Source organism: Scyliorhinus canicula, chromosome 5 (assembly GCF_902713615.1).
Source record: "Scyliorhinus canicula chromosome 5, sScyCan1.1, whole genome shotgun sequence".
Classification (NCBI taxonomy): Eukaryota; Metazoa; Chordata; class Chondrichthyes; order Carcharhiniformes; family Scyliorhinidae; genus Scyliorhinus; species Scyliorhinus canicula.
This window is the reverse complement of record NC_052150.1, coordinates 181,424,681-181,439,307: the sequence shown is the minus strand read 5'-3', so window position 1 is coordinate 181,439,307 and position 14,627 is coordinate 181,424,681. Positions and strand designations below refer to the sequence as shown.

Genomic DNA, 14,627 nt, shown 5'->3' with positions numbered 1-14,627 from the left:
CGCGGGGACGGAGAATGGTCGTCAAACCGAAAATTCGGACCGGCGCCGCTCCCGGGTTACTCGGGAATCTCGCACGCGAACTACGAGACGCGGGTAGGGGCCATGAATAGAGGCACCCCTAGCGATTCTCTGCGCACAACTGGCTGAGTTCTCAACGGCGTGGTTCTAACCACCTATCAACCGTCGAGAACATTGGATGGTGGCTGCGGACTCAGTCTGTGGCCGTCCTGGTGGGGGGGGGGGGGGGGGATCGTTCACCGGGGGGACCTCATGGATGGCCAGGGGGGCGATTGGTCATGGACCTGTGGGCATGCGCGATCTCGGGGGGGGGTCTACATTTTTGGTGCCGCTCCGCGGTCCAATTCCGCCATGTCCCACGGGTCGGCCGCTGCAGACCGCCGCCGTACGCAGGCACGGACTCCCGGCCGGAAGTGCGGGGCCCCATATCCGCAGCCAGAGCTGTGAGAAGCACTCCGGGCCCCTTGCAGATGGGAGAATCACTCAGGACTTTCCGAAAGGAAGTCCAGAGTGAAAAAGCAGGGTTTTTATGCTGGTGTGGGGACATCGCCCCATTGGAGAATCCAGCCTCTAATCTTGAAAGCAGTTTCAAGAGGTCTCTCTTTCTCAAAGGACATCTCTGTAAAGCAAGTATTCCTTTGTGCAATTGGCATTTCAGATGGATTGAGAGCTGAGATTGTTTAGCAATTGGCATTTCAGATGGATTGAGAGCTGAGATGGTTTATTTTCTTGTTTATGTGGAGATAAAGACAGCAATTAAGGGTGTTGCATTCACTGTTTAAGGGGTAATTGTAAGCTATTTCCTGGTGTGATGTTAAAGCTATTTTAATACTGTGTTAGTAATAAAGTTTGTTTTAAAATACCATATCCGTATTTCTTTGTGAAATCACTCCTGGAGCGAAGTATGGTTTCCTCACAGTCTTACAAAATTAAAATAAATATTGGGGTTTCTGACCGGTATCCTAGCCACTGTTGGGGTCTGGTCTGGGATTGTAATACTACGTGCTACTACAGTAAGTGTATCACTGTTATTTAGCTGTTTTTGAAAGAAATATCCTTGTGCATCAAGTTTTCTTGTGCTGTTAAATGCCTTTGATTCTTGGGAGGTGAAGATTGTTTTCTGTTATCATTGACGTGGTTTTGATTTTGGGAGAAGACTTGAAAGAGGTCAAAATGGCACTTCCATATTATTAACATATTGTAAATTAATCAACTGTCTGCTTTGACTGGAAGCTTCTTTGACCAGCCCTGATGGAAGTGCAATTCACACAGTGACCCAGGACTGAATTTTAACTGAGAAAACAGGTGTGTTTGGGTTGGGTGGGAGTTTTCCCTGTGAGAAATCTCAAACCGAACTCAAACCCATCCAATTCTGGCCTTAACTGAACAATCATAAAAATGTATTAGAATTCAGTTGTATTTCCAATAGTCAAATGTTTTATTGCACTGCAGATTGATTAGAACATCAACAGGTACATCCATACACACATTAAAGAAAAAAAATTGTTCAACTTAGCCCTTCAATAAAGAAAATTATAACATGTTCAGCTAGAATTCCAGAGCAACAATCAAACGAAGCCTTAGTATTTAATGAATATATTCCCAAGTGATGAATAGTGTTAAAAAACATATTGTGCACTCCATTGTTTACAGGATAGAACATCCTAATGGAAAACATTTGAAATATACTATAATTCCATGCAATCATACTTATTCACAGGCATTGCAGGTTTACTGTACAGTTTTCATTAGTTGAGAGCATTTCCTCCAATACAGAAAGAAAACAATAAAAGAAGTTTATTAACAAAGATTATAGCTGATCTATAATGTCACAATTAATCGCCTCCTATTGATCAATAAGCCAGCAAGTCCTTACTGACTCTCAGAATCTGAGGTTTCCATGAACTTGTCACCATGGCAAACTTCTGCGAATGTCTCTGTTAAAATATTTATATTTAACTGTGAAGTGATTTCCAGATCGTTACTTGAGTGATATAGCATTCAGAATCTAGATGCTGTATCTGTTTGGAATTTGTTGGAAAGCAATCCTATTTTCCAGACATGGAAAGAGTATTTCTTCTTGTCAGTGCAGCTAATAGTAATTATTTTATAACTGGGTGAGCTCTTCAAGTGAATCACTCAAAGATGTGTTCGGTGGCAGTGTTGGTTTTCCAAAGTGTGGTTGAATAGCAGTTTTCTCTACCAGCAGTGACACGACAGTATGTATTGTTGTCTTTGGATCAAGAAATATTACGAGTGGAAAGTTGATGTTTTTTTCCTGATAAATACGATTCTGCACTGTCATACTTAGCATGGAATCAAGGCCAAAGCTGGAAAGATAGGATTCTTTTGTAAACTCTGCAGGGTCAGTATTACTAATTTCAGACACCAATGCAATGACATACTGCTCAGGTGTCATTGCTGAATTAGTAGATAAAACCTGCTGTTGGATGAGCTGTGTTTTACTGATTTCATCCTGTACAAGTGAAAGGAATCGTGCTTTGAGAAATTGATTTTGAGAGATAACATTCTGATATAAATTCGAGAAATTGAATTTACAGACAGCTTGTTGTGGATTGTTCAACACCAAGCAGTGTTCAAGGCATTCAGAAATTTCTGAAACATCCATTATCATTACCCCTTTCGATTCCAGAAATCTTTGAGCACTGTCCTTATTGAGTAACAGGCCAAGGTTTAACGCACCCCAGTTTAAAGATTGCCCTACAAGCCCTTGGTTTCTCCTATAGTGGACAAAGAAATCAAGAAACGAGTTTGCTGCAGAATAGTTTGACTGGGCAGAATTCCCGCTAAATGACGAAATTGAGGAGTAACATACAAAGTAGTCCAACTGGAGGGACTGTGTTGTATAGTGAAGATTCAGAACACCTGCAATTTTGGGATTCAGAACTTTTTCAAACAACGTTTGATTTAGACTTTGAAGAAGGCCATCATGTAATACAACAGCACTGTGAAAAACTCCTTTAATTGCAATCTTTGGGAAAATGTCATGAAAGGCATTGATGGCTTTCTCAACATCCGACAGCACTGAAATGTCACAGGTCATGCTAGTTACCCTGGTCCCAAACTGATTCCAGAGATTTCTAAATTCTTCCTGCTTCTCATTAGATGGAGTGCTTCTTGACAGGACAATGACATACCCACCACCATGCTTGGCAATGAAATTTACTGTGTGAAAGCCAAGCCCTGTAAGTCCCCCTGTCACTATATATGCAGCATCACTTCTAAAAAGTTGCTTTTGGCTGTGATATACTTGTATCTGTGACATCCTACTGTTTGGTGCCTGTGTGCTCTTCAGGTCAACAATTGAAACAGCTTTGCAGGTAAAGTATGATTCTGCCCTGCATTCATCCACATCAGAGATCACTTGCTGAAAACCAACTTTTGGTAAATCAAGCTGTTTTCTTTCTAAATGAATTGATCTCATCCACTTGTAAATATCACGTGCAGATTTTGTAAGATATCCCTTCTGAAATATGTTAGCTACCAGCAAAACGTGAACATAAACATTGTCCTTTTCACAGCCAGGAATGTTGTGAGAAGTATTAAACGCCTGGTTGTTGTCAAAGAGAACAACAACATGTTTAGCAGAAGAGCTGTTGACAGATGTTGCAACGAAAGATGTATTAATAGGGGGCAGGAAAATCAATGCATCAGAATGAGTAAAAGTAGGTGAAAAGTCATGAGATTCAATCTGAACTCTCCACCCCAATCCATTGGCTGCCATGGACAGCACTTTAGTCAGACATGATTCTGGCTCCATGGAAACAATTAGCAAACGTTTGTGATATTTAGCGCGAGGCAAAATGTTATGCAGTATTTCCCATGCGAGTACAAAGTATGAAACACATGGTGTCTGCTTCAACAGTGGAATTTTACTGCTTTTGTAACAAACAGATGCAGAAAGAGTGACTGTAGAAAATGCTGCAACTGGGTAACATACAGCAACGTGATCACCTATTTTACAGGTCTTTACATCACTGCTGACAGCTGTGACTGTGCCACTGAAATCTAGAGCAAGTAGTTTGTGCCCCTCTGTCATTGATTTGTTCCAGTACATTGTCCGTCCAAAGTTCATTTCTGATACACTGATTGGAAAGTAATCTGATGAATGGATGCAAATTTTGTCAATTTTAACATGGACAGTTTGTTTTGTTGGCTCATTCACTTTCTCTTGTTGTGGTGTTGCATGGAAATTTACAACTTTGTAGGGATCAAATGTTTGGAAACTAACATTTTCAAAACCAGAGTAAGGAACCGTGCTGTGAACATTATCAGATATTTTATTGGGTGTCCGTGTGATGTGGGATGTATACAGCTTTCCTCGCCTAATCATTACTTCAGGATAATTATGAGGCAAGGCAATTGCATTTGCCAATGCTCTAATATCTGCATCAATGGCAGAACTGATGTCAATCAGGTGAAAAGTAACCTCTTGAAGTTCTGCAGCACATGATCTGGTCATGCCCCATAACGCAAAGCCTGCCGTGATCTGATCTACTGTTTTTTCTGATGTCCTGAATGTGATTGTTCTGATAGATTTTGTGGAATTTGCCCCTTGAACTAGTTGAAGGATTTGACGGTAAATCTCACAGCAGCTGCTAATATGCTCCACCACTGCTTTGCTGTTCTGGTCAGTTAAGTTTTGCATCCCCCACATGAATAACACTTCATCAAAGCGGCTCAAATCATTAATATTGTGCTGCCTTAGAACCTTTGTAATTTCTGTGTCCATCAATGTTTTAGGTTCTTGGTAAGGAATATATGAGGACTGCTTGTGCAAGTACTTTTGAAGGCTGCCAGCAATTCCACAGTTATCTGCAAAGACCAATGATTTGGGGGCAGAAGGATGATCTATACCTTTGGGAAGGTGAACTATTTCCTCCCAGTTATTCTGGTAAAAATAGTCATTGAATTCTGCAGAACTCTGTTTGCTAAGAAATGTAATTCTGACATTTTTTAGTTCTGCAATGAGGGCTCCCTTTGTATCTGTAAACCCACCGGAGACCTCATAGAATTCTGCAGTACTTTTACATGTCCTCATGTACATCATCATTTCCTGTTGCATTGGTCGGCATATTGTCAAACTCCCCATGGATGTCGGGAATCCTGCTCTAGAATTTGACATTTTCATTGCTGCGACAGCTGTCATTTGCATAAAATAATCTAAAATGACTGGATGAATGTGGTAATCGTGCATCTGCAGCACAATCTCGTCAGGTACCTTAATACATGTTATAGCTTCCTTTAATTCATCCCCACAGAACACATCCCCAAGGTGTCTGAAAACTGAACCATATTGGAAACCTAAAGAGGAGAGCCTCTCATAAATGTCATCTGCCTTTATCTTTTCCTTGGCCCGTTGCAAAATATGTCGAAGAGCGATAATATTTTCTTCAACGATGCATTCCGGTACTTGACGAACCTCTCCCTTTGCATAAGTGGAAGAAGATGCAGAAACAACAAACTTGGTCACTTTGCCTTCCTTGCTAAGCTGTACCTTGAGCTCAGTTGAGTTTGGTTGCACAATACAAGGATTCAAAAAAGTAGTACTGATTTGACACAAACTGAGTGGTATCTTTGGCTTAATACTTGCCAGAGCCGATGCTAAGCCAAGCTCCACATGAATAGAGCCAGGTAATATAGGGACATTGTTGTTTTTGTGCTCTGATATATATGGCACTGTTGTTGGTGTTAGGTTGTAGTTGAATTCCTTGCCATCTCTGTTTGAATTGCAGAGGAAGGGGTGCGTGGGAGATGCAGCATTTTCTTTACTTTGCCTAATCTCTTCAAAATTGACCTCAAGCTTAATACGATCGAATTTGTAACAAGGATACAATGTAGGAGCAGTCTCACATCCTATATACATATTTTTCCAGTTAGGATTGTACCCTAGTTCAAATAGTTTCGATAAAACTGAAATCAGTGTTGCACAATCTGCCTCTGGCTGTACTGTGGGAAGAACCAGAGCGTCATGCCCTACAATTTCTCTGATGTACCTTTGTAATGCCCTTCTTGGACCTATTTCTACAAACACAGTGTTTTTCACCTCGGCAACTGCAGTTCTTATGGCTTGTTCAAAGGCAACAGGTTTGCGAATATTTCTGGCCCAATATTTCCCTGTGACACAGTCACCCCTTGAAACTAGTTGTCCAGTAACAGTGGAAATTACTTTGGTCTCTGTTTCATGTTTTACTAAGTTGCCTATGTTCTCTTCCACCTGTTTTAAAATTGGTTCCATTAAGTGACTGTGATATGCTGCCGGAACATCTAAAATATGAAGGAATATATTTCTGTCACCAAATGAACTGGACAATTCTGTGTGCAGTTCATCCACTGCTTTGGAGTCACCTGACACTGTACATGATGAAGGACTATTGAATGCAGCAATGCACAATCTCCCTGAATATGAATCAAGTTTCTCTGATACTGTTGACAGGGGTAAATTACTAATCACTAACATTTTCCCTTCTGTTACTGTTGACTGTAATACACTTCGGTGGTAAAGCACCTTTACAGCATCTTGTAATGAAAGTATCCCAGCACAATGAGCTGCAGCAACTTCCCCAACAGAATGACCAATAGTAACATCTGGCTGCACTCCCCAAAACTTCAAAAGAGACACAATTGCCATCTGAATGGCAAACAGCACTGGCTGTGCGATGTCTGGCTTTGTGAAGTCGGCACAGTCGTCTTGAATTAAATCTAGCAATTTGATGTTTGTGTATGGTTTGAGTATTCGTTCTATCTCTTCAATTTGTGACCTAAACTTTGCTTCTGTTTGGAGAAGTTGTTTGCACATACCTTGATATAAAACACCATTGCCACAAAATACAAATACTAGCTTTACCCCTGTCTTTCCCTGAGCTACTTCAGTATTTGTGGCTGATTTAAGCTGCTGCTGCAGATGACTGAGAGAAGATGCCACAAATGCTTTTCTGTATCTGTTATTTTTGTGGCTCCTTCTGCAGGCCGATGTATATGCCAGGTTCTGCAGCACAATGTCATCACTTTCCTTTATTTGGTGACTTGTGTCTTTTAGCATCATCTGAACTGAATTCTGGGAGGCGGCTGAAAGCACAAATATCTCAAATGGTTTTTGTGCACAGTTTTGTACAGAATCCTGCCGGTACTCCCTTACTACTACATGAGCATTTGTTCCCCCAAAACCAAATGAATTAACCCCTGCCATCTTCTCTTTCATCCAACTTTCATTCCATTGTTTCACACTGGTAGGAATATGTAGATTCAAAGCTTTTGCATTGATGCTTGAATTCTCCTCAGAGTAGTGGAGTGATGGCACAATTTTCCCATGATGCATCATTAGGAGCACTTTAATTAAACCTGCTGCTCCTGCAGCGGACTCTGTGTGACCAATGTTTCCTTTGACAGAACCCATGGTAAGTGGAGGTAGGTCTGGATGCCTGGATTGCCCAAGAATATTTGATATGCTGGCTGCTTCTGTAGGATCACCAGCTGGTGTTCCGGTTCCATGAGCCTCCATGTAGTGAACCTCTGATGGGTCAACATTTTTGTTGTAAATACTTCTCAATAACTCTTCTTGTTGTGCTTTTGAGGGTCTGGTGATGGGTGTGACTGTCCTACCATCCTGATTGACTGCACTACGGACTATTACTCCCCAAATATGATCATGGTCCTTCTGAGCCTGTTAACAAGATTAATGGATATGGCAAATTAATAATAGATATTGCAATAAATATCAATATTTATTCTGGATAAAAATGAAGAGAAACATGTGTGATAATTATGCATCACCTTTGTAAGCGTCTTCAACAGAAGAATTCCACAACCTTCGCCCCTTCCGTACCCATTACCTTTGCTGGAAAATGGCTTGCTCATTCCATCTGGTGATATCATCTTTGCTTTGCTAAGTGCTACATTGACTCTTGGTTCAATGATACAGCTCACTCCCCCACAAACAGCCATCTCACAATCACCTGAAAGATGAAAATGGAGTTTGAAATGAAGTTTTTGAGGGCAAGGTTGAGCTTTATAAGAGTAGTTGGTTTGTAATACAAATAATTACAAAGCAATATATATGGAGCTAACAACAGTGGGCTGGATTCTTTGCCCCATGACGCCGGCAAGGTGGATCGTGATTGGGTGGTGAATCGGGCATCCACCCAATATCGAGGTTTGTGTCGGGCACCAAACCTACCGCTATACTCTCGACCTCCGCTGGCAGCGCGATCGGGGTTCGCGTCCATGCGCAAGCGGGAGGATGTGAATAGTTGCAAATGTGTCCAAATGACCCATTTGCGTCCACTTATTGGGCCCGGCACCAGAGTCAATGGCTCTTATGATTCTCTGATTCTCTGGTCCTCCGGCTACTGATTTACCAACGTGGCCCTGATGTGGTGGACCTCACCATGGTGTCAGGGGGTAACTCCTTAAGGGGGTTCCCCCAAAGTCCATCTGAAGGTCACCCTTCCTTCCCCTCTACAATGCATGACCTGCCCACCCCTCCCCACCAAGACCCCCCAACCCTCCCTAGGGGCCCCCTAAAATGAAGGGCCTCTCCCGGGATCCCCTGAATAGGACGAAACCCTCAGCAACCCCCTAAAATAAGGAGTCCCTCCAATAGGGACCCCCTAAATAGGGAGATCCTTCACAGAGACCCACTGATTAAAACCCCCTTTGAGACCCCCGACCTAAAGGGATCGCCCCAGAGACCACCTAACTAAAGTCCTCCCCAGTGACCCCCTAACTAAAAGGATCCCTCCAACAGACTCCCAGGAAAAGAGACCCCTGCCTGGAAGCTGGAGAGTAACTTCTTTGAAGTGGTTGATGTTTGTAAACATTGTTGTTACAGCACTTGAGAGTTACTCATCCATGAAGGAAGATGAATGAAGCAAGGCTCACAGCTGTTTTGTGGAAGCGTCAATCACAGGCCAGTAGGAGAAATTAATGAATGGCTTGCAGTTAAAGGGTCTGAGGGGTTTAAACACAGTTCATTGCTTCGTTCTTTCCAGGAACACGTGGTGCTTCCAGGTGAGTGCTACAACAGTAAATTTTTTAACTTCCCCTGTCTGGACTGTTGTCTGGCTTCTAGCCTAGATATGGACCTCTTTTCTTGGATTTCTGTTCAGGAGGGGGCCTTTTAGTTAGGATGTCTCAGGGGGTGGTTCCTCTTGTTAGGGATTCCCTGTGGGGGGGTCTCCCTATTCTGAGAGTCTCTCTGGGGTGTCTCCCTATTAAAAAGTTCATGGGGAGGTGTCCCTATTCAGGGGGAACCTGGAGGAGGCCCATATTTTGGGGGCCTCTGGGGCGAACTCCCTATTTAAGGGGTCTTAGTGATGGGGTCCCTTTAGCTCGGGGATCTCTGAGGGGTCTCCCTGTTCAGGGCGTCCTGAGGATCTCCCTATTTCCAGGGTTTCTGAGGGCGTCCTCCCTATTTCAGGGGTCTCAGTGTGGGTCCCTTTACTTAGGTGGTCCCGAGGGGGGCCAGCTGCCGCTGACGTCACCACCGGCGCATGCGCGATGTGGGTTTCTCTTCCGCTTCCGCCATGGCGGAGGCCGTGGCGGCCGCGGAGGAGAAAGAGTGCACCCAGGGCATTGGCCCGGAGTCTGAGCGGGGGCCCCCGATCACGGGCCTGGCCACCGTGGGGGCACACCCCGGGGTCCGATCGCCCCGCGCCCCCCCCCCCCAGGACCCCGGGGGCCCGGTCGCGCCGCCGATCCCACCGCCACCAGAGGTGGTTCAAACCTCGGCGGCAGGAGAGGCCTCCCAGCAGCGGGACTTCGGCCCATCGCGGGCCAGAGAATCGCCGCAGGGGCCTCGCTGATCGGAGTGGCGTGATTCCCGCCCCCGCCAATTCCCGGGTGGCGGAGAATCTCTGCCACGGCGGGGGCTGGATTTTCGGCGGCCCCAGGCGATTCTCCAACCCTGCTGGGGGTCGGAGAATTTCGCACCAGGTTTGTAAATGGAAATACAATTACTGTTTATTTATAACAAGAACTATAATGAAATGCATAGCAGATGCAGTTGGTTAATGTTTAACTAATACCTAACTCCCACTATAACTTGCCCTTCCACCCTTTACGTACACACACACACTACAGGAAACATAGAGGGGTGGAAAGGGGTAAAAGTCGTAGTTTAAAGGAAAAGAGTTGGTTTTTAGCACACTTTCTTCACAGTGAGCTTGCAGATTAAACTCCTTGTTTTCCAGCCTGTCGTGGTCTTCTCTGAAGCTTAGAAACAAAGCACTCTCAACTTTCTTGAAGAGGCAGGGTCTTTGTTTCAGCTTTGCTTTCAATTTGTCGTTTGTCTTCAGGTCTGTAGTTTCAGAAAAGCAGCACCCCCAGCTATTGGAGAGAGTGACAGCCCTCACAGCAGGCTTTCTGGAGAGAGTTAGTTGGATATTTCTGGAGACAATTAGCTGGAGCTTTCACATCTGTGCTGCCGGAATTGAAACTGAAATCTTCAGGTCTCTAAGAACCATTTCAGTGGGATAAGATCCAATCATCACCTGTTACCGGGCAGAGCACATACTAATCATCCATGGATCAAAAATGTAACAGCAAAAATAAAAGGGTAGATGAGGGAATAAACAGGGAGGACCCTTGCAACACATGCACATGCACAGACCCATACCCCACACACATATCCAGATACTGACACCTTACTATTCAGTTGTTCAGTGTTTGATTTTGTGTATCTGTTGATTCTTCTCAGCACTATATTAGTTAATTAGTTAAGCCTGAGTGTGGTAACTGAGAAAATAAACAAAACTGTTAGCATGCAACTGTAAGCATGAGAGCTGACATTTTAAAGCATTGAATAAAATACCTGTTGCACACGTAGAAGCTCGGGTTTATCACAGGAATCATAGGATTTACAGTGCAGAAGGAGACCATTTGGACAATCGAGTCTGCACCGGCCCTTGGAAAGGGAACTCTCAAGAAGCCCACAACTCCACCCTATCCCCATAACCCAGTAACCCCACCTAACCTTTTTTTGGACACAAAGGACAATTTAACATGGCCAATCCACCTAATCTGCACATCTTTGGACTGTGGGAGGAAACCGGAGCAACCGGAGGAAACCCACGCAGACACGGGAGAACATGCATACTCCACACAGACAGTGACCCAAGCTGTGAATCAAACCTGATACCCCGGAGCTGTGAAGAAACTGTGCTAACCACTGCGTTACCGTGCTGCTCCCACTATCTCTATCTATCTCAGGCATAAAACACAACAGCACCCATCGTTTTATTGACCAGAATAATCCATACTAGCTTCCTGCTACCTTCGCACCACTGAGATCTTGAGGCCGCTGGTGTTTGCACTTTTTAACTGCCTAACAATTGTCATCCTGAACAATCCTGAACAACAGCGCAGGCTTGGAGGGCCGAAGGGCCTGTTCCCATGCTGTACTTTTTTTGTTCTTTGTTCGGAACTTGGTCAATTCACTCTGAGTTACAGAATCGTTTTAGCACTTCGGGGAAATAGAGCAAAGCTCCAAACAATTAACTCATCCACTAATTAGAGCATAAAGTCTTTTAGTTTAGAAACCAAGAGTGACTATAATCACAATTGCAAGTCACTAGATCATAGATCGTAGAAATCTTCACAAAACTAAATACAGCTCCGTTTGTACATTCTACCATATCATTGTTTTCACATGATCTGACCATGCTGGCAGAACCACAACAGCTCCAAGACTTGTCTGTCTGTCTGATAAAGGCTGGATCAAATTACACATTGGAGAGAACATCAAATTACTCTGCAGCAGACAGGATCAAATTATACATTCAAGACAAACTGTTGGGTATGCCTTGCCTTCCAAATGAAGAAAAATAGAAATGTGTGGCAAATAAATGTAACCAAATCAAGTGACGTTTGACGCCATTGCACAAATCTAAAATCTAACCAATATATTTTTGTTTGGCAGTTGGTTAATTTTGCAAGCGCAACAAAGAATTCACACCGAGTAGGTCGAAACAAAAAATCTTACATTATTTTACAATAACTATCATATACAGCTTCAGTAGTTGCCATCTGTGTCTTCTATAGTCGGTGTCTTACTGGCCGACTCAAAGCCAATTATTGTTAAAGTCCCCCGCCCCGGGAGAGCTCGTATTATGCAAGACCCAAGGGGAAATGAATCATCCCTACTCCATAAGACCCGTACCGGTTGTATCATCCCTCCCCGCCAAAGTGGAGAATTCTCCGAAGACCGCGGTGAAGGAGGGCACCGGACCATTTCGGCACCTGGCTGAGCGTTGTAGACCTGAGATGCTGGATCGGACTTCATCTATCTCGAAGGTGATGCTGCTTCCAACTGGAACGCCATGGCGGCTGTAATTCCCCGGTTGTGGATCCGAGGGTTCCCAATCAGAGACCTCCTTCGTCTCCATCTCTGAGTCCAAGTTGACGGCCTCAGACATCTTGGTGTCTTAAGGTTCTGCTGTGTCCTGATCAGGCCAGGCAGGAGATGTGGTTGTAGAAGAGATTTACAATGACGAGGAATTTTCCAAAAAAGCTGTCACCTCGACCGAATATGGCCAAGATGCTTTCACATAGTACGATCCTGGGCTTGGACCTGGTAAGAAACCGGCCCTGTATGGCGAAGGATAACACTGGAGAGCCACTGGGCTCGAACAAACACCAAGTCACCTGGTACAAAGTGTCTGGAAAGTTGATATCAAATGGGGTGGCGACGATGGCCACCAGCACTCCCAGGTTCCAACCCCCTGATGAGGCCATCACTCGGGGTCAGCAGACAGGACGGGGTGCCATGGCTGTGCATGTACCATTGACAAGTGAGGCAAAGCCCTCCGGTCCCAGAACACCCAGAGGACGCCCGCAGGGGCATTGAAACCGGATTAGGTAAACGGCTGGCTGCCTCCACCTCAGATCTGCATTCTGTGGAAGACGTAGTGGTAGAGCCAGGAGGGCCAGGCCAGTTGAACATCACTGAGGGCACCGGGGCAGGGGTTAGGTAGCAGGTATGGAGGGGTTGGGGCTAGGGACTGGGAGGTTGAGGGGACAGCAATATCAGGAATGGGGTATTGTACAGCACATTAAATAAGTTTTTGCACAAACATTATGATGCCACTTTCTTCTGCAATGCGGGCTGACCCCGGACCTTTTGCCTGTCTCTCCAGGCAACCCCCCTTGGCACCCACCCACCGTCCGGCCGTGGTCATGTCCTGGGAGGTGTATCCCTTCTCCTGGATGTTCGGATGTCGTCTGCTGCATGTGTGGTGTTGACTCCCACACAGTGTCCAAGCTGACGCTCAAGGTGCGATCAGAATGCTCGGCAATGACTCCCACATGCTATGTGGCCTGCCTACCCACGGAACCCACTGGGCATGTGTCAAGTCCCCACTTAACCACGATTGCCAATTCCCTATTAACGGTTGCCTTCAGCCGCGCAGCCAGTGGCCTCAGCAGTTGGTGGGGGTTATGGGTGATCGGTGAGGCAGATGGGCAGGGACAGGGGTTGGCCCTTGATTGGCGTTGGAATTCAGTGGTTGACATGGTGTTGCCGCGAGCGATTGCCCCGCTATTTGCCCCCCTAGTACCTCGGTATCCCCCCCCCCCCCAGTTCCCCCCCCCCCCCCCCCCAACTCCCCCTGCCGAGTACTGGGGGTGGCAAGGCCAGAACCCCAGTGTCTTTGCCTGTGAGCAGAGATGGCTACTCCACTCCTGGGCTCCCCACGGAAGCCCTTCCGTCAAGTTCACGTTATCTGAAAAGGAGTACTGATCAGCGGCAACGTGAGCACTTGCTGGGGAGGCTGGTGAATGACAGGAGGCTGTTGGAGGACAAGTGACTCTCGTTAATTGAATGGAAATGGGACTTAAGTGGTGCCAATTGGTTTCTCGCCATGCTGTGGCGAGATTTCGAATTCACCTACAGGAGCAGGCCAGTTGCACCACAAACTGTTTGCCGCCTGGTGCGGTTCCTGTTTTTGGCCTCTCCCGCTGTTCATCTGCCTCGTTACTCTTGAGCGCAAGTGTAATAAGGCCGGAAGATCACGCCCAATATGTATGAAATTAGGTTTGTGGAAGAGATGCTCGCACACCAACCTTCCTTGGCACAGAAATACATATTAGGCGGGTAGGTAAAATGCATTTTCTGGATGCTAATATAATTATCATCAACTGTTGTCAGATCCGGGTTTGAGTTTACGATGTTACACTTTCACAGAATCACACAATTGTTACAGCACAAAAGGAGGTCATTGAGCCCCCCATGTCTGCACCAGCTCTTTGAATGAGCCTTGTGCCATTGTGCTGCTTTCCCCCATAACCCTATAGATTGTTTATTTTCAAATAATCATCTAACTCCCACTTGAATGCCTCAATTGAACTTCCCTGCAACACTCAGTCAGTGTATTCCAGGCCCTAACCACTCACTGTGTGAAAAATTTTCTCTCATATCATTTTTACTTCTTTTCCAAATTACCTTCAATCTGAGCCCTCTGGATCTCAATTCTTCCACCTATGGAAACAATTTCTCCACATCTACCGTCTCCAGGCCTGTCATGAATACTTCTATCAAATCTGCTCTCTGCCTGAAGTGAAGGTTAACAGCCAGATGTTTTTATTTAATGTGT

The 14,627-nt window shown here is 45.1% G+C and overlaps 1 protein-coding gene across 1 annotated transcript in view; it reads right to left on the bottom strand.

Moving 5' to 3' along the window:
* Positions 1–1,432: 1,432 nt before the first annotated feature.
* The window catches only part of LOC119965698 (highly reducing polyketide synthase cm3B-like), a 35,440-nt gene continuing 22,245 nt past the window's right edge, over positions 1,433–14,627 (bottom strand). Inside the window, exons 5-6 of the mRNA XM_038796459.1 lie at positions 7,813–7,994; positions 1,433–7,702 (exon numbers count right to left, since the gene is read on the bottom strand). Of these exons, the coding sequence (XP_038652387.1) occupies positions 2,126–7,702; positions 7,813–7,994 (5,759 nt within the window). The 3' untranslated portion in view covers positions 1,433–2,125. The remainder of the gene's footprint in view (positions 7,703–7,812; positions 7,995–14,627) is intronic.